This window comes from Elaeis guineensis, chromosome 16, assembly GCF_000442705.2.
Source record: "Elaeis guineensis isolate ETL-2024a chromosome 16, EG11, whole genome shotgun sequence".
Taxonomy (NCBI): domain Eukaryota; kingdom Viridiplantae; phylum Streptophyta; class Magnoliopsida; order Arecales; family Arecaceae; genus Elaeis; species Elaeis guineensis.
Genome location: NC_026008.2, coordinates 45,547,497 through 45,570,610, shown reverse-complemented (window position 1 = coordinate 45,570,610; position 23,114 = coordinate 45,547,497). Strand labels below are relative to the sequence as shown.

The window sequence follows — 23,114 nt, the reverse complement described above, 5'->3', positions numbered from 1 at the left end:
ATTCGCTCACCATTATTATTATTTTTTTGAATAGAACATGATGCCAATTCACGGTGAAAAGTTTCTAATTCCTCACTAATTAACTCCGATGGCTCATCGACTAATATCCACGCATCATTATCACCAAACAATTCAAAGTCAATAGGATCATAGTTGCGACCCTTGAAATAAAACTTGTATTTAATATTTATTAGTTTGAAAATTAAATAACAAGAAATAAATACAAGCAATTGGATATCATTCATAATAAAATTATCTTTGTTGTAGTCTCAAATTATAGTACACAAATACTAGATCATTAAGCCTTTGATGCTCTAACCTATTTCTCTTTTTAGAATGAATATGTTCGAAGATGCTCCAATTTCTCTCGCACTCGGATGCACTACAAGTTTGGCTTAAAACATGAATAGCTAACTTTTGCAAATTAGGTGCACAACTTCCATAGGTGACCCACCATTCATCTAGATACAAAATATTGTATTTGTTAAAATAGAATATAATTGAAAAAAATTTATATCAATGAAACTAATGAAAGCATAAGAACATAACTAAGGAACAAGCTTACCAGGAGCCAAGCGACTTCGATCATTTATAGCCGATGAGCGTCCAAAGTCATTTTCTGTATTTTTAAATAATCTTATCTCATTAGTTAAGTTCCTCTGCAAGGTTGGATTACCAAATGAATATCTCTCTATGACATCTAAGAGTCCAGAAACACTACGAGAATGTTTATCCATAAGTTCTGAGTTATATTGAAAACAAGGATTCAACCAAAACCCAGCTGCATGAAGTTTTGGTGTAATTGCAAATCTCATCGAGAATCAACTATTCTCAAATAAGGTTCAACTACAATCTTTCTCCTTCTAAATCTCTTGATCATTTCATTTCTAGCTTGATGCATAGCATGATACAAGTAACCCATTGAAGGTCTATCATCACTGTCAACAATCCTAAAAACTCGAATTAAAGGCTCTGTTAGTTTAACAATGGTGGCACATTCATTCCAAAAAAGAGAATTAAGCACGTCATCGGTGAGCTTTTTTCCTTTACTATCCTTAGCATAAGCTGAAGTTGTCCACTCTCTAGAAGTCACCATTGCTCTTAATGCATCTTTGTGGCCCAATATGCTTTGTAAAGCAATAAAATTGGTAGCAAAACGTGTAGGTGCCGGACGAATTATCTCCTTTCCACCAGTAAATTTTCTCATCAAATATAAAGGATAACAATGATTATAAATATATTTTGTGATACCTGCAGCATGGGCTACGGTGTTCTTCACTGAAACTAACTTGCCAATGTCTTGCATGATGAGATTAAGACAATGAGCAGCACAAGGTGACCAAAAAAGTGTAGGAAAGTCTTGCTCCAATTTTTTATCGGCAGCAACATAGTTTGCAGCATTATCAGTCACTACATGAACCATATTTTCAAAACCAACAGACATGACAATTTCTTTGAACAATTTGTACAACATATCAGCTGTCTTTGAGGTATCTGAAGCATCCACGCTTTTCAAAAATACGGTCCCTCTAGGATAATAAACTAAAAAATTAATCAAAATTCTCCTACACTGATCTGTCCATCCATCAGCCATGATTGTGCATCCTATTTTCTTCCATGTGGCACGAAAGCTTTCAACATACTTTTTCACCTCATCAACATTCTTGGTTAACAAATAACCATGAACAGAATAAAAATTTGGAGCTTTGTAACCAGGCCCCATACTAGCTATTGCATCTATCATGCACTGATAATACTTAGAGTTGACAGCATTAAATGGCACACATGCATCTATCATCCATTTTGCCACTGCAAGATCACACTTTTCAACTGCTTCTTTGTTTTGCAACAAGCTTTTTATAGTTGGTTGAGCACCAGGAGTTGTTCTTGGCATGAAATAATTTCTAATTGTTTCTAGTTGTTTTTCTTTTTCACCTTCTATATTTTTACCTCTTGTATTACCCGTAGACTTGTTTGATGAGGGAGAAATTTCTTGTATGTCATCATCTTCACCTAATTGCCTATAATACACTTGTTCCTCATGTTCCTTATGCCTTGCACTAAAGGGATTGTAATCTTCACCCATTTCCTTTGTTCTTTTCTTCTTCTCGCTAATAGCTTGAATATTTTGTATCATTTGATGGCGAATATCCGCCGGCACCTTGCAACATGGTTCTACTTCTCCTTTTACTCCTACAAGATGTTGTTTGAAGCGATTGATCCCACCACCAGCAAATGACTTTCCACAATACAAGCATGCCAACTTCATCCTTTTGGTATTACCACTAAGTTCAGGAGCTTCTCAACAATGATTCCATGCAGGATCACTTTTATCTCTAACCCCAGTTATTTGAGTGGATGAAGTATTACTTGAATCATCCATGGATGGCATACTTTCCTCAACAGAGGCCATTTTGATAATCTGTAAAGAAAATTAAATTAAGCTATAATTTATAAGTAGAAGATAAAATAAATAAATAACAAGATCAAGTCATCGACATCTTCTTTCATTTCTATCCAAAAATTTTTTTCCCATGATCCTATAGAGTCAAAACTCACGGTGATCACAGATTACAGAAATTAAAAAAATAATATTTAATATTTACTGTATCAATCAGCATAGCATCATTAAAAAAAAAAAATTTCATGTTCACGGGTGTTTACTGTACTGTGGTGTCTAGTGTTACTGTGACACTGCAGTCAGCCAGTCAGTCACACAGTATTTAAAAAAAAAAAAAAATTTGCTGTGTCCGCAGACAGTCACACACTCACACTATCATTGTATCACAGGCTCACAGCATTTAAAAAAAAAAAAAAATTTGCCGTGTCTGCGGCTGTAAGAAACCATTGTAGACAAAAGAGGCGAGGGGCCGAGTTCAGGTATTAGGTGCTGGGCTTGCAGAAGATCAATACCACCTGAAGTGATCATCATGCAATAGTATAGCTGAAAAGGATTTGCAACATGATTATTGCGACAGAATGCCAAATCATCCTGCAAAACGGACCGTCCCGACAATATTTTCATTGCTGATCAAAAATGAAAGCATTGATGATGTCATGCATCTTCCAAGTAGCTCATGGACATCCACCACAAAATGCTGTAATAACTTAGTAGGAAGAAATTTCTCTGAGCGATGTAGTGATTGATTTTTATTAGTTGAGCAACCTTGGATCTACTTTCATTTTTTCTTTTTTTGAAAGGTACTGTCGGACATAAGAAACTTTCAAGCAACAACCTAATTATATCCCATATGATTCTTTGGGGCATTTGGTTTGAAGTGAAAAGAGAATTGCATTGCAAAGTGGAATGTTACTCTTCCAGTATATTTTGTCAAATAAGATGAGAGATTGTCATCTAATATGTGCGCATAAACACATATTCCATTTGGTTTGAAGCTTTATTGATTTGCAAGAGAATCATCATTTACTAATGTGACGGCCCAACCCATGTCAAAATCCCAGCCAGCCCAACAAAAAAAAAAGAAGGAAGGAAAACAGAGGAGAAGAACTCCCGAAGGGAGTCTTCTTCCTCCTCTCGCCGGCTCCCAATCGAAGTCGGAGACGAGTTCCCTCCGGCTCTATTTAAGGAGGAGAACCCTCCTCTCTCCTCTCATCGAGAAATCCCGGGGCAAAATGGCGGCAATCGTCGAAAATTTTTCACGGAGACCCGTCACTGTGCCGTCCAATTTCTCGTCGGAAAAGCTTCGCCGGCGACGGAGGTAAGCCTCCTCCCCTTCCTCTCTTCTCCCCTTCCTTCCCATGCCGATGTGCATGCTCCTCGGCGATCGGAGTCGCCGGATTTTGTTGCGGAAGTAACCTTCATTTTTTACCATTTTTCTTTGATTACCGGCGCCGGTGGTCACCGCCGACCATCGGTTTGGCCCTCTTCTTATCGGTGAGTCACCCCCCTCCTACTGACGGCCGCCCCACGCCGGCCGTGCCGTCAGTTGGAACACCAATGAGGGGACCTCACGGTCCCCTGTTTTGGCCCAAAGGAACCCACGGGAGAAGAAGGAAAGAAGAAGAAGAAGAAGGAAAAGAAAAAGAAAAGAAGAAGAAGGAAAAGAAAAGAAAAAGAAAAGAAAAAGAAGAAAAAGAAAAGAAAAAAGAAAAAAAAAATAAGAAAAATAAAATAATAATAATAATATAATAATAATAAATAGGATTTTCTCTCCTCTCTCTTCTGTGAAGAAAAAAAAAGAGAAAGAAAGAAAAGAAGAAAGAAAAAAAATAAAATAAATTAATTTATAAATAATAAAATATGAGAAAGAGAGTTTCTCTCTCTTCCCTCTCTCTTCAGCCCGAACTAGTATTTTCTCTCTCTAGAATTGGACTTTCTCTCTCTACTTTCTCTCTCTAAAATCCTCTCTCTAGATTATTTCTCTCTCCTAAGATTTCTAAAATTTTGAGAAGAATGATGATGAATTTAAATGATCTTCGTGATGGATTTTTGATCTGTGATCGTCGGATGGTACACCGACATCCACTTTGATCAGATCAGGTATTTTTAGATTTTATTTCTCATGATCTTATTGAATTATCCACATGATAATTTCAGCATGATTTGATCTGATCAATCGGATTTGTTGAATCATATTGTCTGAAGAATTCAAGATGAGTTTTCTCTCTCTAAAATTTTCTCTCTCTAAAATATTCTCTCTCTTGATTGATTCTCTCTCTAAAAAAGGTTAGTGAATGAAAAAATTTCTTTTAATAAGTCTGATCTGATTCTAATGAAGAATCCTGATCCATGATTGTCAGACAGCGTACTGGCACCCACCTTAATCAGACCATGAATCTTTAGATTTGATCATCCATGATTCTGATCTAGCCATGATTTGATTTGATCATGTTGATTTCACCAATCGAGATATTGGACCAATCGTAATATTGGATTGTGTCATCTGATCAATTCAAATTGTACCTTATGAATTCTCTCTCCTCTGATTTTCTCTCTCTACTTGATTTTATGAAATCGATGAAGAAACCTCGATCCTATCATTTCGAATCCGATTTGATCTGACAGTCAAACTTTGGATCATTTAGGTCCTAATTAGATTTTGATTAGATGAAATTAGATGATCGGACCCAATCTAAATCGTTGAATATGGTGTTCGTATTCTTTCTAATTATTGAAATTGATTCTGTATAGGATTGTGGATGTTTGATCATGGGATATTGCGATATGATCTACGAACAGAATTTTTGAAAAAAAATTTATAGAATTATATAGATTTATTGAAATGCGTTCGAGGTAAGTAATGTTTCATTTTTTTTAGATTTATCAGTAAATTATAATGTATTTTTCTGACATGATTTGTAAAACGATGCATGAATTGGATGAATGGTATTTTGTTATGAAAATATCTTATTTGAAATGTTATGATGAAGCATGTTTGAATATATTGATTTCATGATGCATTATATTAAATGATTTCAATACTACATGATTATATGTTTTATTATCGAAATTAGAATATGAAATATGATTTATGAAGAATTATGATATAAGAAATATGATGAATTGACAACCTGACTATGTAAAGGACCCCGCCAATGGGGGCATATACGTTGGCAATTGATTGTCCTGAGGGTCTATGTCGCAAGCGAGACCAGCGACAAACCGCCAGTGAGACCAGCGATTCCAAAGGATATGGCTGCCAGATGATTCGCAGCCTACCGCAAGCAGATACGCGGTATTATGACCCTGCCACAGGAAAAATATGGTCATAGCTCATGGTTGACGAAAAGAATTTAAGAACGAAAGAAATTGAAATCTGGAAAGAAACTTGAATTTTCGAAAAAAAAATGAATTTGGCATGAATTATATTGCATATTTGAAATTAATTTCGAATTGATGAACTCTATATGCTTATTTTCTATAAATGATTATTTACTTAAATGCCTGATGAAATCTGTTGAGAAGTGATCATTGCTTACTGGGCTGTCTAGCTCATTACCTCCTATTTTACTGTTTTTACAGATGTTGAAGAATTAAGATGATACAAGATATGAATGGAAGAGTGATCAGAAGTAGAATCTTCATACTTTTATTTTAGGTTGAAAGGCTTATTGAATTTGATGCAAAGCCTTTGAATTGTTGTTGAATTTATTGAGATATTAAAAAAAAAATTTAGATCGTTATGTTTTGAATTTAAATTATTGACTAATTATTCCGCTGTTATTTTAGAATAGCATGATAAGATGCCTTGCATGCTTATGGGAAGAGTTTTCTATGAGTATGCGGCGGTTGCCATGACCCTCGATTCAAAATCTCAGATCGGGGGTGTGACAATTAATATGGTATCAGAGCATAAGTGGATGAATTATGAAACATAGAATCAGATATAGAATGGATGTAAGTGGATAGACACCAGAGACATTATAGTGTAGATCTTTGATGATTGTAGTGGGAGAAATATTTATAAATTTTGATTAAACATTGAGATTATGTATAAAAGGATCGTAAGAGATTATAACATATGGAGTTTGAAATATGATGGATGATCTATTGATCATGATATGATTAGTTAGATCTTGATCGAAAGTAATCACAAAAGGATTGACATAAAATTTTATTATGCATTATGGTTATTAATTTGATCATTGGTTATTCAAGTGAATCGTAAGTTCAAATTCGATGTGAGAATAATACTATGATATTACTTCTAGTTGAGAAGTTGACTATTATTGGCAAGATAAAGATTTGATGATAAAATGTTGTTCCAGAATAGGCTAAGAAAAAAATTTTTTATGATGCTTGATTGAAATATTTATCGAAAGTAAACTTGGTATGTGGATCATATATAAAGTGGCATATTAGGATGAATGCATATTTGGAGATATTGCAAAGAAGTCTATTTCTTATTGATGAAATTAATTTTGAGATTGTAGGATATTCATCATATTGGAAGCTTTAATCATCATCCTTAGATCTAGATAATGGATCTTATTATGTCTCTTGGAGACTACATGATGTGTATGAAATTTCAATTTAAAGATTTCGTATCTAAGTTAATCAAGAGATTTTTTGATATTATTGTTGAGGTTGTTAATGAAAAATTGATATCTTCAAATTAAGATAAAAGATCTGATTTATATTTATTTCAGATTAAGGGATCCATGTGAATTTATAATTTAAAAATTTTGGATTTAGGAATTGATATGGAGTTCCTTTGCTTTTGTTAACGAGGTCCCTAATTGAATCTACTATTAAATGAAGATTTGATTTTTGAGGCTTGTATAATTTTGTGAAAAAGATACATGATAGATATTAAAGATCTTGATTATAGAAATTTTAGAAAAAAAAAATAATGATTTGAAATTCTTATATATTCTGATTATGTCCAAATTTGGTGGAGCATCGAAGGATTTTTTTTCATTGATTTGATTTATAAAGATTTTTGATTTAAAAATTATCAAATTGAATTGATATGAGAATTAAGATTTGATTCATATTGATTATAGTAAATCTATATGATGGTTTAAATATGATATTGGACTCAAGGGTTAATCAAGATTATTGTATACCAGTAAAAGTATGAATGAGAATCGAAAGTTAATCTTTGACTTCAATTGAAATTTAAAATTTTAGATCTTTTCTATTGATAAGATAAAGAAATAATTTGATCAAACTTTTTTTGGTGAACCTAAGAAATTTTGATTGTTAGATCAGAGTGCGTAGCGGAAGCATGGAAATCTAGATTACTTTGAGTAAGTCAGGAATGTTGATTCTTTGAGTCAAAGAATTATGATAGATGATATGATTTGATACAAGAAAATTTATTGACATTAGAAAGAATAATATTTTAAAATTTTAAATTATTTTAGATATCCTAATGTGACTTTTAAAAGTAGTGCTTCCACCTACTATGCTACAAAAATAATTAGCATCCTAATTCTAGGATGAGTGGACCTTTGATTTTTTATTTTAAATTTAGAATATCCTAAATTTAAATTTTATAATTCTCTATTTATTAGAAAGAATTTGAGATCGTTTATTGAATGATGATTTTGATCTTAAATTATTATACTCAAATATTTATCTTCAGGGTATAATAAAATTTGAAGTTAGAACTCTTTTGATCATTATTATTTCTCTGACTAAATGAAAAAGATTGAGATTATCTATTGATATTGATGATTGTTGTACAAAAGATGGATTGGAGTTATTTATAATTTAATTTGATAATGAATCAATTAATTAAGATTATTAATATTTAGATAAAGAAAATTGATATACTTACTTAGAATAGAGACATTGATTTTGATTATAAGAAAAAAATATAGTTTTGATTTAGATCAATTTTTGAGTTATTGATTTTTATTATGGAATGACTTAATGATAAAAAATTTGCTTCAAGAATTAGAATATTTAAGAGTTTGAGGGTTTGAGTAAGAAAATTTCGATGACTAGAAATAGTGATATTGATTCAATCAACAATGGTGATATTGATCTTTATGAAATAACTTAATGATGAAGTTGTATCGAGAATTAAAATATCAAAAGCTCGAGAATGAGATTGAAATGATAAATCTTCAACCTTTGAAAGTATGAATAAGAAAAAATATTTTTGAATTTTGATTGATTAGGATGTCATCAAATGATTCATAAGAAGTATATTTTTTCTATCTTATGATGGGTTGAAATTAAGAGTGGATAATATTAAAAAAAAAATGAATGATGATGATGAATGAAGTTCTTATGCAAGAATAGAGACATTGATCCTCTTCTATTCACAAGAGATAGATTTGATTTTAATTTGAGTCATGAGATATTAAATATAATTTTTACAGAAAATGAGATCATAATTTCGAAATCTTGAAATATTGAAAATCTTTGAGATGTTGATCTTGATAAATAAGAAAATGAATGGTTCCGTATTAGATCGATATTAACGTATTGACTTTTTCCTTATGAAATGATTTAAGAATGAATTTATATTAAGAATTAGAATTTTGAAATATTTGAGGATGAGATTCAAGTAAGAAACTATGAAGACTCAAGCAAAAAAAAAATTTGAGGACGAAATTTCTTTTAGAGGGAAAGAATGTGACGGCCTAACCCATGTCAGAATCCCAGCCAGCCCAACAAAAAAAAAGAAGGAAAACAGAGGAGAAAAACTCCCGAAGGGAGTCTTCTTCCTCCTCTCGCTGGCTCCCAATCGGAGTCAGAGACGAGTTCTCTCCGGCTCTATTTAAGGAGGAGAACCCTCTCTCCTCTCATCGAGAAATCCCGAGGCAAAATGGCGGCAATCGCCAGAAATTTCTCACGGAGATCCGTCATTGTGCCATCCAATTTCTCGTTGGAAAAGCTTCGCCAGCGACGGAGGTAAGCCTCCTCCCCTTCCTCTCTTCTCCCCCTTCCTTTCCGTACCGATGTGCATGCTCACCGACGACCGGAGTCGTCGGATTTTGTTGCAGAAGTAACCTTCATTTTTTATCATTTTTTTTTGATTACCGGCACCGGTGGTCACCGCCGACCACCGGTTTGGCCCTCTTCTTATCGGCGAGTCACCCCCCTCCTGCCGACGGCCGCCCCACGCCGGCCGCGCCGCCGGTTGGAACACTAATGAGGGGACCTAACGGTCCACTGTTTTGGCCCAAAGGAACCCACGGGAGAAGAAGAAAAGAAGAAGAAGAAGGAAAAGAAAAAGAAAAAGAAAAGAAGAAGAAGGAAAAAAAAGAAAAAGAAAAGAAAAAGGAAAAAAAGAAAAGAAAAAGGAAAAAAAGAAAAGAAAAAGGAAAAGAAAAAGGAAAAAGAAAAAAAAAAGAGAAGAAGAAATATAAAATAATAATAATATAATAATAATAATAAATAGGATTTTCTCTCCTCTCTCTTCCGTGAAGAAAAAAAAAAGAGAAAGAAAGAAAAGAAGAAAGAAAAAAAAATAAAATAAATTAATTTATAAATAATAAAATATGAGAAAGAGAGTTTCTCTCTCTTCCCTCTCTCTCTTCAGCCTGAACTAGTATTTTCTCTCTCTAGAATTGGATTTTCTCTCTCTACTTTCTCTCTCTAAAATCCTCTCTCTAGATTATTTCTCTCTCCTAAGATTTTTAAAATTTTGAGAAGAATGATGATGAATTTAAATGATCTTCATGATGGAATTTTGATCTATGATCGTCGGACGGTACACCGACATCCACTTTGATCAGATCAGGTATTTTTAGATTTTATTTCTCATGATCTTATTGAATTATCCACATGATAATTTCAGCATGATTTGATCTGATCAATCAGATTTGTTGAATCATATTGTCTGAAGAATTCAAGATGAGTTTTCTCTCTAAAATTTTCTCTCTCTAAAATATTCTCTCTCTTGATTGATTCTCTCTCTAAAAAAGGTTAGTAAATGAAAAAAAAAATTTTAATAAGTCTGATCTGATTCTAATGAAGAATCCTGATCCATGATTATCAAACAGCGTACTGGCACCCACCTTAATCAGACCATGAATCTTTAGATTTGATCATCCATGATTCCGATCTAGTCATGATTTGATTTGATCATGTTGATTTCACCAATCGAGATATTGGACCAATCGTAATATTGGATTGTGTCATCTGATCAATTCAAATTGTACCTCATGAATTCTCTCTCCTCTAATTTTCTCTCTCTACTTGATTTTATGAAATCGATGAAGAAACCTCGGTCCTATCATTTCAAAAATCTGATTTGATCTGATAGTCAAACTTTGGATTGTTTAGGTCCTAATTAGATTTTGATTAGATAAAATTAGATGATCGGACCCAATCTAAATCGTTGAAATATGGTGTTCGTATTCTTTCTAATTATTGAAATTGATTCTGTATAGGATTATGGATGTTTGATCATGGGATATCGCGATATGATTTACGAACAGAATTTTTGGAAGAAAATTTATAGAATTATATGGATTTATTGGAATGCGTTCGAGGTAAGTAATGTTTTATTTTTTCTAGATTTATCAGCAAATTATAATATATTTTTCTGACATGATTTGTGAAACGATGCATGAATTGGATAAATGGTATTTTGTTATGAAAATATCTTATTTGAAATGTTATTGATGAAGCATGTTTGAATATATTGATTTCATGATGCATTATATTAATTGATTTCGATACTACATGATTATATGTTTTATTATCGAAATTAGAATATGAAATATGATTTATGAAGAATTATGATATAAGAAACATGATGAATTGACAACCTGACTATGTAAAGGACCCCGCCAATGGGGACATATATATTGGCAATTGATTGTCCTGAGGGTCTATGTCGCCAGCGAGACCAGCGACATGTCGCCAGAGAGACCAGCGACAAACCGCCAGTGAGACCAGCGGTTCCAAAGGACATGGCTGCCAGATGATTCGCAGCCTACCGCAAGTAGATACGCGGTATTATGACCCTGCCACAGGAAAAATATGGTCATAGCTCATGGTTGACGAAAAAAATTTAAGAACAAAAGAAATTGAAATCTGGAAAGAAACTTGAATTTTCAAAAAAAAAATAAATTTGGCATAAATTATATTGCATATTTGAAATTGATTTCGAATTGATGAACTCTATATGCTTATTTTCTATAAATGATTATTTACTTAAATTCCTGATGAAATCTGTTGAGAAGTGATCGTTGCTTACTGGGCTGTCTAGCTCATTACCTCCTATTTTACTGTTTTTATAGATGTTGAAGAATTAAGATGATACAAGATATGAATGGAAGAGTGATCAGAAGTAGAATCTTCATACTTTTATTTTAGGTTGAAAGGCTTATTGAATTTGATGCAAAGCCTTTGAATTGTTGTTGAATTTATTGAGATATTAAAAAAAAAAATTTAGATCGTTATGTTTTGGATTTAAATTATTGACTAATTATTCTGCTGTTATTTTAGAATAGCATGATAAGATGCCTTGCATGCTTATGGGAAGAGTTTTCTATGAGTATGCGGCGGTTGCCATGATCCTCGATTCAAAATCTTGGGTCGGGGGTGTGACAACTAATGAATCTATACTTATATGTCTGTATGCATGCATGCATGTTATGTATTAAATGAAACTTGTGTCAGAGTGAAAACAAGTAGTTTAGCAAACTGCGTTTGTTTATTAGGTGCAGGTTAAATTTGACGCGCCAAATGCATAATCTTCATTTGCAAGAAGCGAGTTAAATTTGATACAGAAAATATACAGCATACACATCATACTATGATTTGTATGCATGTATCTTTCAAGAGACGTTGCGATGCCAGCAATGCATATGAGATATTAGAAATTTTCAAGATATGACATACAGACGGCCATATGGAGAAGGAGGAGGAGGAGGATGCGAAGGGGGGAGGGAGCCGAGCGGAGGAGGCAGAGGGGGGAGCGTACGGAGGAGGAGGAGGAGGAGGAGGAGGCGGAGGGGGGAGAGAACGGAGCGGAGGAGTAGGCCGAGGGGGGAGGGGGTCGAGCGTACGGAGGAGGAGAAGGAGGCGGCGGAGGGGGGAGGGAGCCGAGGGAGGAGGAGGCAGAGGGGGAAGGGGGCAGAGGGGGGAGGGAGTCGAGCGTACGGAGGAGGAGGAGATGGCGGAGGGGGGAAGGAGCCGATGGAGGAGGAGGCAGAGGGGGGAGGGGGTCGAGCGGAGGAAGAGGAGGCGGACGGAGGAGGAGGAGGAGGCGGAGGGCGAAGGCGGTCGAGCGGAGAAGAAAGAGGCAGAGGGAGGTCCGGACTCCAGAGGGGAGGGGGCGAGCAGAGGAGGGCGGCCGCGGACTCGCGGTTGGAGCCTTGGAGGAAGCAGACGGAGCAGAGCTGCCGGACTCTGGAGATTTGGAAAAAAAAAAAGAGTTAGATTACTCACCGGAGATAGAGAAGACTCGGTTCTCCTCCTTCGCTGCCGGCTGCCGCTGCTGATTTCGTCGCCGAGGGAAGATGGGCTGATTGGCTGAGGCTGGACCGCTGGGGTTTGAGCTCGGGAACAAAGAGACGAAGGGACGACGAGAAGGGAAATCGAACTGTCGATTTCGAAAATCAAAAAATTTTAATTTTTAATTTTACGGCTCAACCGGGTTAGATCGGGTCAGACGGTTCACGGTTCAACCGATCGATTCATACAGTTTTAATTGAATTTTAAGCATAAATGATTTAATTAGATAACCGGCCTGTTCTTCTGATCGGATCATCGGTTTTCGATCCTACCGGCCGGGCCGGATCGGGTTTAATAATACTATACGGGTAACCGTTTGTCCAATCATGACACTGGGCGCAATGATCCTATATAATATGTATATAAAACCTAGTGTCGGTCAAGAACATTAAATGGTGATGCGGGCAGGGCTGTCCGAGAAAGAGACAAAGACAAAGGAAAACCTGTCACCCCACAGTCTTGCAACCAAAATTGGATGATACAAGTCCAACCACCTTTTAAAAAAAATTATTGAACGGACGAGGGATAATGAATATGGATAACTTGATGAAATCCTATTTGATTTTGAATAGTTTAAATAAATAAAATTTTTTTAACTATATTTATTTTATAGCTTATATGATAAGCATAACCAACCAAAAACTGCCAACTAAGCATATAATTCATAAAGACCTGAATCACACTTTTTTTTTATGAAAAACAAATTCTCTCGCCTCCCCTTGTTTCTCTTTTTCCTACATCCAACGGAGAAAAGTCTCTCCAATCAGATCCAGCTGTTCTCCTCCCCGGCCTCCTTCGACACCAAGTCTATTTTCTGTCAATCATCTTGATAGCTATAGAAAAAAAAAATTTTAATTTAATTTTTAGACTTAATTTTTAGATATCTCAAATTTTCTTTTCCTCTCTATGCTTCCTCTTTTTCCATATGTCAAATTTGGATACTTAATCGGCAAATACCAAATGCATGAATGATGTGTTGCTTTTAATCATGGTTGTGGTATCGGTGCGACCCTAGTAATAGTACAGAATGTTGCTATCTTACCTTGATGAATATCAGCTCATATTCTCCTCATCTTAAGGGGTATTTGGTATGTAATCGAAATCAAAATTGGAATGAAAATTGAAATGGATTGGAATCGAAATCGGATTGATCAAATCCTCCAAAACATTTGGTTCATGACTAAAATTGATATCGAAATCGGAATCGAAATGAGACTCCTTCTAATCAAATAGTTAGAACGAGAGTCATCCATTCTCATTTTAATTCCAGACTCGAATTCTCCCCAACCAAATACCTCTTAAAATATTGATTTCAAATAAATTAAAATAATCAGATTTCCAAAGATGAGATGCTTTTGGAGATTTGTCGAGGAGGATGAATGACAGCGTTTTGAGTGGATGACCTAACGGCTGCTACGTGCAGGGGAAGGCCCATCCTCTTTTCACACAAAAGGATGTTACCACTTTCTTCAGTAAAATTTAACCAGGATAATACATGTAACATATCTAGTTTGCATGTTGAAATTCTCAGATCCTATAGTTCTGTGTTCTGTCTCTGGAAATTGTATCTAGACTCTCAAAATTTCATACTCAAACTTCTCAAATACTCTGCGTGAATAAACTCTTTCATGATTTATTAACAAAACTGTAAAAGAAGCAACAAAATAGAGAACTATTTATTTCCCTATTGTAGCTTTCTTCTCTATATTTTTCTTCTTCTTCTTTTTTTTTGCATTTATTTCCCTATTGTAGCTTCCTTCTCTATTTTTTTCTCTTTTTTATCACCTCTACCCATTTTATGACATAAAGAAGAAGATGAAGAGGGATGCCTCTGATTTCTTTTTTTGTTTTTTTATCTCTTCTTGAGTCTGCAAGTATATTATTACTATCTAATCTAAATTTTAAATTTTCTTAGAAAGAAGGGGCATAGAAAGGGAACATTAATAGAAACAAATGCTTTTTTACTAGCGTGGTTGCATTTTTTTTCCTTTAGTATTTATAATTTTCTGTCTGCTAATTTATTATTTAACATAGCATACATCTTTATTTTTTAGATTTATTACCTATGTTATTCGAAACTGGAGCTATAAAAAACATGATCAGATAATTTATTTTCAAATATGAGATGCATGTAAAGAAACTAAAATGAATATGTTTCCAAGAATCCTAAATATATGTAATAAAACAATACAAATTATAGGTTTATAATATTATGTATATCCTCCCTGATCAATTTTGTCTGGATTTGGAATCACAAAAGAGAAAAAGTCATGTGTTGATTGTTAAAAATAATTACTTGAAACTATAAGTTTTTAATATATATATTTTTCTCTCTCTCCGTGGCAAAATCCTGCTACCACCGAACAGCATCGGCTTCTTGAACTAAACCGGCAGTAGGTAGCGAAGTGATGCAGCACTTCCACAGTTCCCCTTTACTGACTGTTCAACCATGGTGAAATTTGAGTTGATCAGCACTAATTTATCTGAAGAATGTGTTAATTAACTGTGGAGTGAAATTAGATTACTCACTTGGGTACTAAGTCAAGGCATCCAAAGCATTCCAAAAAGTTCGTTGCAGTATGCAAATGATAATGCACTGCTCCAAGCAAAGGTGTCTATAAAATTATGTATTTTTTTATTTCTCACAGAAGAATTATAACTGCTCCTGTTTAATTAATTTGGTGTATGTTTTGAATATAGCCACTAAGAGGAGTTCTTCTTGTGCTTGGTCACTCATCTACAGCCTCATCTGCTTTTGTTATTAGGAAGACAACTGTGTTAGGATTTGACGCCTCAAGATTCAGTTCACATTGAGCCCATAGCGAGGTCCGCAATGAAAAATGGAGTCCAACGAGACTAAGATCACCCAAAAAAGAGCTCAGATGGAGAAGATACGAGCTTTTAAAACTTGCACGAAATTCGAAGGGGGACCGCCGGTAGCCGACGGTGGGCCGGTGAAGTGGCGGCGGCGCAACAGCGGGCAGCGGAGCGTGGCCCAGGCGGGGCCAACATGCGGGGCGTATGGCCCAAACAGGCGCGCGGCCCAGCCCACGCACGGGTCGGCCCAGGCCCAGGCGCTGCACTTGGGGCCTATACCCCGGTCCACCGTGGATCAGGTGGTCCATAGCCCAGCGCGTGGACCATGCAGATATTTTTCAGTCGTTTTGCATGATCCACCTTATTATTTTATGAATCGATCATGATCGGACGGCTCAGGGACGTCCCGATCTTGATCCAACGGCTTGGGGATTGATTTGATTTGGTTTAGGACTCCTAATCAACATCAAATTAAGTGATTAGGCCTATCAAAAGGCCTGATACTGTTCAAAGGGTTGTGTGGTCTGATTTTTGCTGTGGATGCACTATACAGAGCCCGTGAGGAGAGAAATGAGCGTGCGTCATTGAGAGAGAAGGAACAGGAGACTCCTAGATAGCAGACGCCGATCACTTCAGGGGTTAAAGGGGGTCTTCCAAGAGAGAGAGCTTTTGTGAGGGAAAACTTTCTGTGAAAGAGAAATTGGGTGTACGAGGGTTGAGAACGAGATCTCCTCTTGTAAAATTTTTTTTTTATAGTGAAGTTTGCATGCCCCATGGAGGCGAGCCCTTTTGTGGCTGATCCACATATTTTGATTATTTTTTATTTTGTTTCTTCTTTCTTCCTACTGCATCGCACAGTACCGAAAGGATCTTGGGAGGTAGTGTCCTGGCCAGACATCCACCCAACAAGTGGTATCAGAGCAAGATGGTACAAGAACACAGATTGCAGCAGTGGTGAGCAAGACTGAAGATAGAGAAGACAGAAATAATCAAAATGAAGATCAACAAGTTTGATGGAAAGAGCAATTTGTCCTTGTTGCAGACAAGGGTGAAGGACGTGCTCATCCAATAGGGGTTGATCGATACTCTGTTATGCGAGAAGAAGCCAACCACCATGGAGGTGCGGGATTGAAAACCGCTACAGATGCAGGTGGTGAATACCATCCGCATGTACCTAGTGGATGAGGTGGTGATCCATATGTTGAGAGAGACTTCTCCGACGGTGCTGTAGTCGAAGCTCGAGAAGTTGTACATGGCGAAATCTCTCACCAATACTCTTTTCCTCTGAAGACAGTTTTACCAGTTGCGGATGGCTGAGGGACAGAGCGTGCAGGAGTATCTAAGCCACTTCCAGAAGATCCTCACCGACCTCTTCAGCATTTTCGAGAATGTTGAGGAGAAGACCAAGGTGCTGGTTTTGCTAGCATCGCTTCTACCTTCGTACGAGTCTTTGGTGACTGCTCTTCTAGTGGAGAAGAGCACCATCAAGATGGACGAGATTACCGCGGTGATACTCCAGAACAAGGTTCTCAAGAGGGAGAATCCAGCTTCACGCTCAGGTGGCGGTAGCTCAGCTTTGGTGGCTTCTGAAAAAGCAGGAGACGGTAGACGGTAGACGGAGCGACAGGAGATCGCGACGAGGATGGTCCAAGTCTAAGAGAGACTTGAGCAAAATCAGGTGTTACCGGTGTGAGGAATTGGGACATCTAGCCAAAGATTGCTCTCAACTCAAAAATCGGACGGTGGCTGCTGTAGCGATGGTCGGCAGTGATTCAGATAGAGATGTCCTGGAGATATCTGACGAGGTATTTACTTCTTTTCAGTAGTAAATATTAAATTATATATGCATCCATCATATATGTTGCACAGAGGAGCAGTTTGACCCCTTAGAGAACAGTGAAGGCACTGTATATCTATCGGATGGATCGAACTGTGCGATCAGAGGTATCGAGACGGTCAGTTGGAGGACACATGATGGTGCAGTAAGGAGATTGGAGAAGGTTCGATACATACCCGATTTCAGACGGAATCTTATCTCACTTAGCAGACTGGATTTGAGAGGCTACAGGATGGTAACTGGTGGAGGAATCCTGAGGGTGCTACGTGGTGATAGGATCATGCTGGAGAGAAAGAAGGAGAGCAGAGGACATTATTATCTAACAAAGAGCCCAATGCGAGGTAGAGCTTCGAGGTAGAGCTTCGAAAGCTAGGTGGAGCCCAGAGCGAGGTGGAGCTCTAGGTGGGGTGGATCGGGTACAAGATAGGAGATTTGAGAGAAGGAAAGGCGACGTCGTAAAGTGAGATTCTTATTGCCGCAAAATGATGCCCCGAGTAGGTCTCAGGTCAGGAGGAGCACAGCATACAATGGAGATGGGATCGAGCGGCCTGGCTCGACTCTCATGTTTGTCCATCCATGATTAGCAAGCGATTGCCCTAGGGCATGGGGCGAAGAGATCCAAAAGCTCTCAGAGTTAGGAGGAGACCGAATATCGAGTCGAGGTAGAGATTGTTAAGATTTGACGTCTCAAGATTCATTCCATATTGAGCCCACAGCGAGGTCTGCGATGAAAAATGGAGTCTAATGAGATCAAGATCATCCAAAACGGAGCTCGGACGGAGAAGATATGAGTTTTTGAAGCTTGCACGAGATTTGAGGCGGCGGAGGACCGACGACTGGCCGGTGGAGCGGCGGCGGCGCGGTTGCAGGCAGTAGAGCACGGCCTAGGCATGCGGCCCAGCCCATGCTCGGGTGCGCGGGGGCACGGCCCAGGCCTACTCGTGCGGGCCGGCCCAGGCCCAGGCGTTGCACCTTGGGCCTGTACCCTGATCCACCGTGATCGAGTGGTCCACAGCCCAACACGTAGATCGTGCGGGCATTTTCCAATCATTTTGCATGGTCCATGGCACTATTCCATAGACCGATCATGATCGAACGGCCCAGGGACGTCCCGATCTTGATCCAATGGCTTGGGGCTTAATTTGGCTTGGTTTAGGACTCCTAATCAACATCTAATTGAGTGATTAGGCCTATAAAAAGGCTTGATACTGATCAAAGGGTTGTGTGGTCTGGTTTTTGCTGGGATGCACCGTATGGAGCTCGTGAGGAGAGAAAGGAGCGTGCATCGTTGAGAGAGAAGGAGCAGGAGGCTCCTGGACTGCGGATGCCGATCACTTCAAGGGTTAAGGGGGGTCTTCTAAGAGAGAGAGTTTTTGTGAGAGAAAATTTTTTGTGAGAGAAAAATTGGATGTACGAGGGTTGAGGGTGAGATCTCCTCTTGTAATATTTCTTTTTCATAGTGAATTTTGCATGCCCCATGGAGGCGAGCCTTTTTGTGGCTGATCCACATATTTTGATTATTTTTTATTTTATTATTATTTTTTTTTTGCTGCATTGCACAGTACCGAAAAGATCTTGGAAGGTGATGTTCTGGCCAGACATCCATCCAACAAACTGTGCTCTGAAAGCAGCCCAAAAAAAGTATAAATAATCAGGTTCATGAATGCCAGTTTGCTATTTTAAAGCTGCAAATATATTTTGTTGAAGTGTAGGATAAAATTTTTAAAAATTTCTCGATGCATATATAAAATTTGGATACTTATTGGTAAATACCAACTACGATGTGTCACTTTCAATTATGGTTGTGGTTTTGGTGCGAAACACCAACTCATATTCTCCTCATCCCGGGATCTGTTTGGGTGGGATATGTTAAATTACGAGATAATTTGATAATTTTGAAGAATCATTTATTTTAAAAAAAATTATAGAAAAAAATAATTTTTACTATATTTGATTAGTGAAAAAATTACTTCAAAAAATAATACTGAAAAAAAATTACTACATTTGGTTAGAAATAAATCTATATAGAAATATGATTAAATTTATAAATATATTTTTTAATATAAAAATATTTTTTAATAATAAAATAGTATTATCATCTTCAATTAATTTTTATATAATAATATAATCACATAATCTATTACATAATATCATTTTTATCTTAATATTTTTTTGTAGAAGCTCTTTATTAAATGAACTTGAAAAAATATGAAACAAATTTAACGATTATATATGCAATTTTATCGAAGATATTTTTATCAAGTATGAATTATTATTATTTAAAAATTTATCAAATATTAATTTTTTTATGATATTTATTTATATTTTATTTTTCATATCAAATATAAAAATTTGATATAAAATTTATTTTTTATATTAAATTATTTTCAACTAAATGGATCCTTCTGGTGTCAGTTTCCATGCCCCACGGACATCGCATTACTTCCAGCGTTGGTCTTCAAAATGAATCGAAATAATCAGACTCCCAATAAGATTCATTGGAGGATTGGATGCTTTTGGAGAGCTGTGCAGGCGGTTGAATGGCGGCGCTTTGAGTGGATGACCCAACGATCGCTGGGGGCGCAGGAAGGCCCGTTCTCCTGTCGCGCGAAACGAAGCAGCCACGTTCCTGGGGAAGAAGTGCGGCGCCAAGAAGCTAACAAACTGTCTTCCTGGCCTTGGGCTTCTGTTCTGTCTTTCGTGTAGCAACGTTGTTATTGTCTTCGATCTGGGAACGGTTGAATTTGATCCGTGACACTCGTGGTGATCCCACAGCGGAACGTCTTCGAATACGAGAAAGGAGAGCCATCCTTCTAAAAACTTTTATTCTCCCCATACCATCCAATGAGAAATTTCCATTTTCTCCTCTCCAAATCTCTCAAGCCCAAGGTGGTGAATCAAACATCATTAAAATAGACCACAGACTATCAATAAAATAAGGGTGGCCCACAACCTCCCTCTTTAAGTCAGAAAAAAAAAAAAGAAAAGAAAAAGAAAGACTACAGACTGTAATTTTAGAAACGCCACGTATAAGGGACAAGTTTAATTGTTTAAAGATCCCATTATAAGCAAATGCCACATTAATGTGCCATGAGCCATGGTCGTCCATAGGCGCTTCACGCTTACAATCAATGCCACTATAAATTGCACAATGCATGATTATAGTCAGAGCTCCATATGACTCTAGCAACGTTGAAGCCAGTTGTGCCCATCTTATAATTGGACATTTGATAAAAGTTCAAGCTCAGGAAGATTGATAATAAAGATTGATTTTTTTTTTTTGAAAAAAGTGTTAATTTGTATATGAATTTTTGGATTTAAATTTCTTTGCCGCTTGCTTGAGCCATCTAATTACATTAGTTTGTTATTTACTTGGTTCTCAATCTTATGATATTTACTTTTCTCTTTCTACATCTAAGAATTTAAAGTTTGGCACAATTTTATCTTTTGGGAGTAAGAGTAGAAGCAAGGTTTGAGCTGTCGCATAGATTAAACCTAGCATTTTAGGTATTTGAAGTTCGTTTAGAATTGTAAATCTGACAAATTATCTTACTTCTGACTTTTGGTGACCTATAAGAATTTATCAAATATCTTATTTTGAGAATTGGGTTATTCTAACATTTATTGCTATCTATGTGTAAATTACATATCATCAAGTTTATATCAAATTTATTAGCATGTTGAAAAGCTTTGCATATTTATAGGATAAATCCTTGGGAGTGTACGGAGATGGAAATGTGTTTAAGCTCTGCTTTTAGACTGCGAAAAAACCAGCCAAATTGGGTCGAGAGCGCAAGCAACCCCGTTTGCTCGAAACCGAATCCGTCCACTAAAGAACAGCTGGGTAATCTATAAGACGTGAGATATCTAGTTTGTCCTATAATCGTGTGCTCTGTCTCTAAGAATTGTATCCAGACTCTCTTGTTCTGCATTAAGCTCTAGTTTGTACAAAACAAAACCAAAAAAAAAGAAAAAAAAAATACAGCCAGATTAAACTAGACCGGACCAGTTTCGCTTATTAAGTGGCAGTAGGTTCGTCACACACCCCTGCCTTGACATCATTGGATTGTACCATTTATCGGGGCTTGTGCTCCGGAACACTGCATCTATCATCTATGCCGGACCCTCGGCAATCACAGTAGCTCTAACCCCCCCCCCCCAACCCCAACAAAAAAAAAACAAGACAAAATGACGCGGAAACAGAAACGACGACAACGATATAACAGGGAAACAGAACCATCGACGACGATACAACAGGGAACCGGTTCGTTAAGCAGCCATCACAGGCACTGCAATCAGAGCGGATGAGCGAAGTTGATGCTGGGTTTTGCCAAGGATCCAATTGAAACATCGGAGCAACAACATGTTTGACTCCGTTTGAGAGGAAGTATTGCGGTCAATCCTTTCATTGTCTAATCATTAGAGATACGCACCTACAAAAGAAATCCTCACTGACTGGAGATACCTCCAACAAGGACCCTCCGACGCTCAAATTAGAGAGGAGACTAGACAACAGTGAAAAAAATCCAGGAGCTCAGCGGGGGAGAGAGAGCTTACCAAAGCTGTTACCTTACCCCATTTTATTGTAGAATGCGGTATGGTCCCGTCATTAATGATGCAGATAACTGGAGAGTTGTCAAATCATCGAGGAACTGTCAAATCATCGTGGATTGTCAAGTTATTGAAATTAATGCATGTCCTTGACAGGACAATGCTCCAGAGCAGTCGTACCGCATGTCCTTGGCAGGACAATATCTCAGGACGGTCGTACCGCATGTCCTTGACAGAATAACAGCCCATAACGGTTGTACGGCATTTGGACTGGCTGGCCGACTATATGTCGGTATTCGACTGCCGGGACGTCGGATGATGATTCGAAAATACTGTCGGCTGATCTGGTGCCTTGTGGAAGTCGGATGTCGACCGTCATACCCGACAGTGAGTCGGTGATATGGATTCGACCGTTCGGCCGGTTGGAAATAGTATTAGTCTGTTTGACCGGCATACTTTTAGTCGGATATTGTCGGCAGTTATTGTCGGAGTCGTCTGTCCGTCAGATGGATAGAATCGAACGTCGATCGAATCGATCTAAAAATAAATCGATATATAGGAGTCAGTCGCTATATCTCAACAGGGAGCAAAGAAAGCATGCACGCTGAGTACACAATCCGGTGATGCCGGACGGCAGTAGGATGCAAACCAGCGACGCAAAAGTGGACGCGATGCAGAAGACAGTGATGTCTTCAAAGAACGAGGCAATGGAGGGAAGTTTAGGACGGAACGTGATGGACGCCAGAGAAGAGGAGAAGAGGCCGAGCAGAGGGAAGGCAAACTTGTCCAGTACTGGGGTGAAGTTGGCGGCGCTGGGATTGGTACTCCAAGCTTGCCAATCTTCTTTGGCGGCATAGGCCGAGAGGAGAGTCACACCCACGCCTAAAGCAAACATTGGCATGCCCTGGACCAAGACGCGCAGAGCTGAGTGGTTACTGTCCTCTCTTCTGATTTTATGTGCTGCTGCCCGAATGAGGAGGGATTAGTTTCATTTGTTCTACCCTATTGCATTCAAGCCAG

At 37.5% G+C, this 23,114-nt stretch overlaps 1 protein-coding gene across 1 annotated transcript; it reads right to left on the bottom strand.

The window, feature by feature from the left end:
• Nucleotides 1-811: 811 nt before the first annotated feature.
• Nucleotides 812-2,269, bottom strand: LOC140854282 (uncharacterized). The gene has a single exon (XM_073249835.1). It carries the CDS (start codon nt 2,267-2,269, stop codon nt 812-814), a length of 1,458 nt encoding a protein of 485 aa, XP_073105936.1.
• Nucleotides 2,270-23,114: the final 20,845 nt, after the last annotated feature.

What these genes read in the sequence shown, in the direction of transcription:
- LOC140854282 (XM_073249835.1), bottom strand. Translation starts at nt 2,269, where the DNA reads ATGAAGTTGGCATGCTTGTATTGTGGAAAGTCATTTGCTGGTGGTGGG.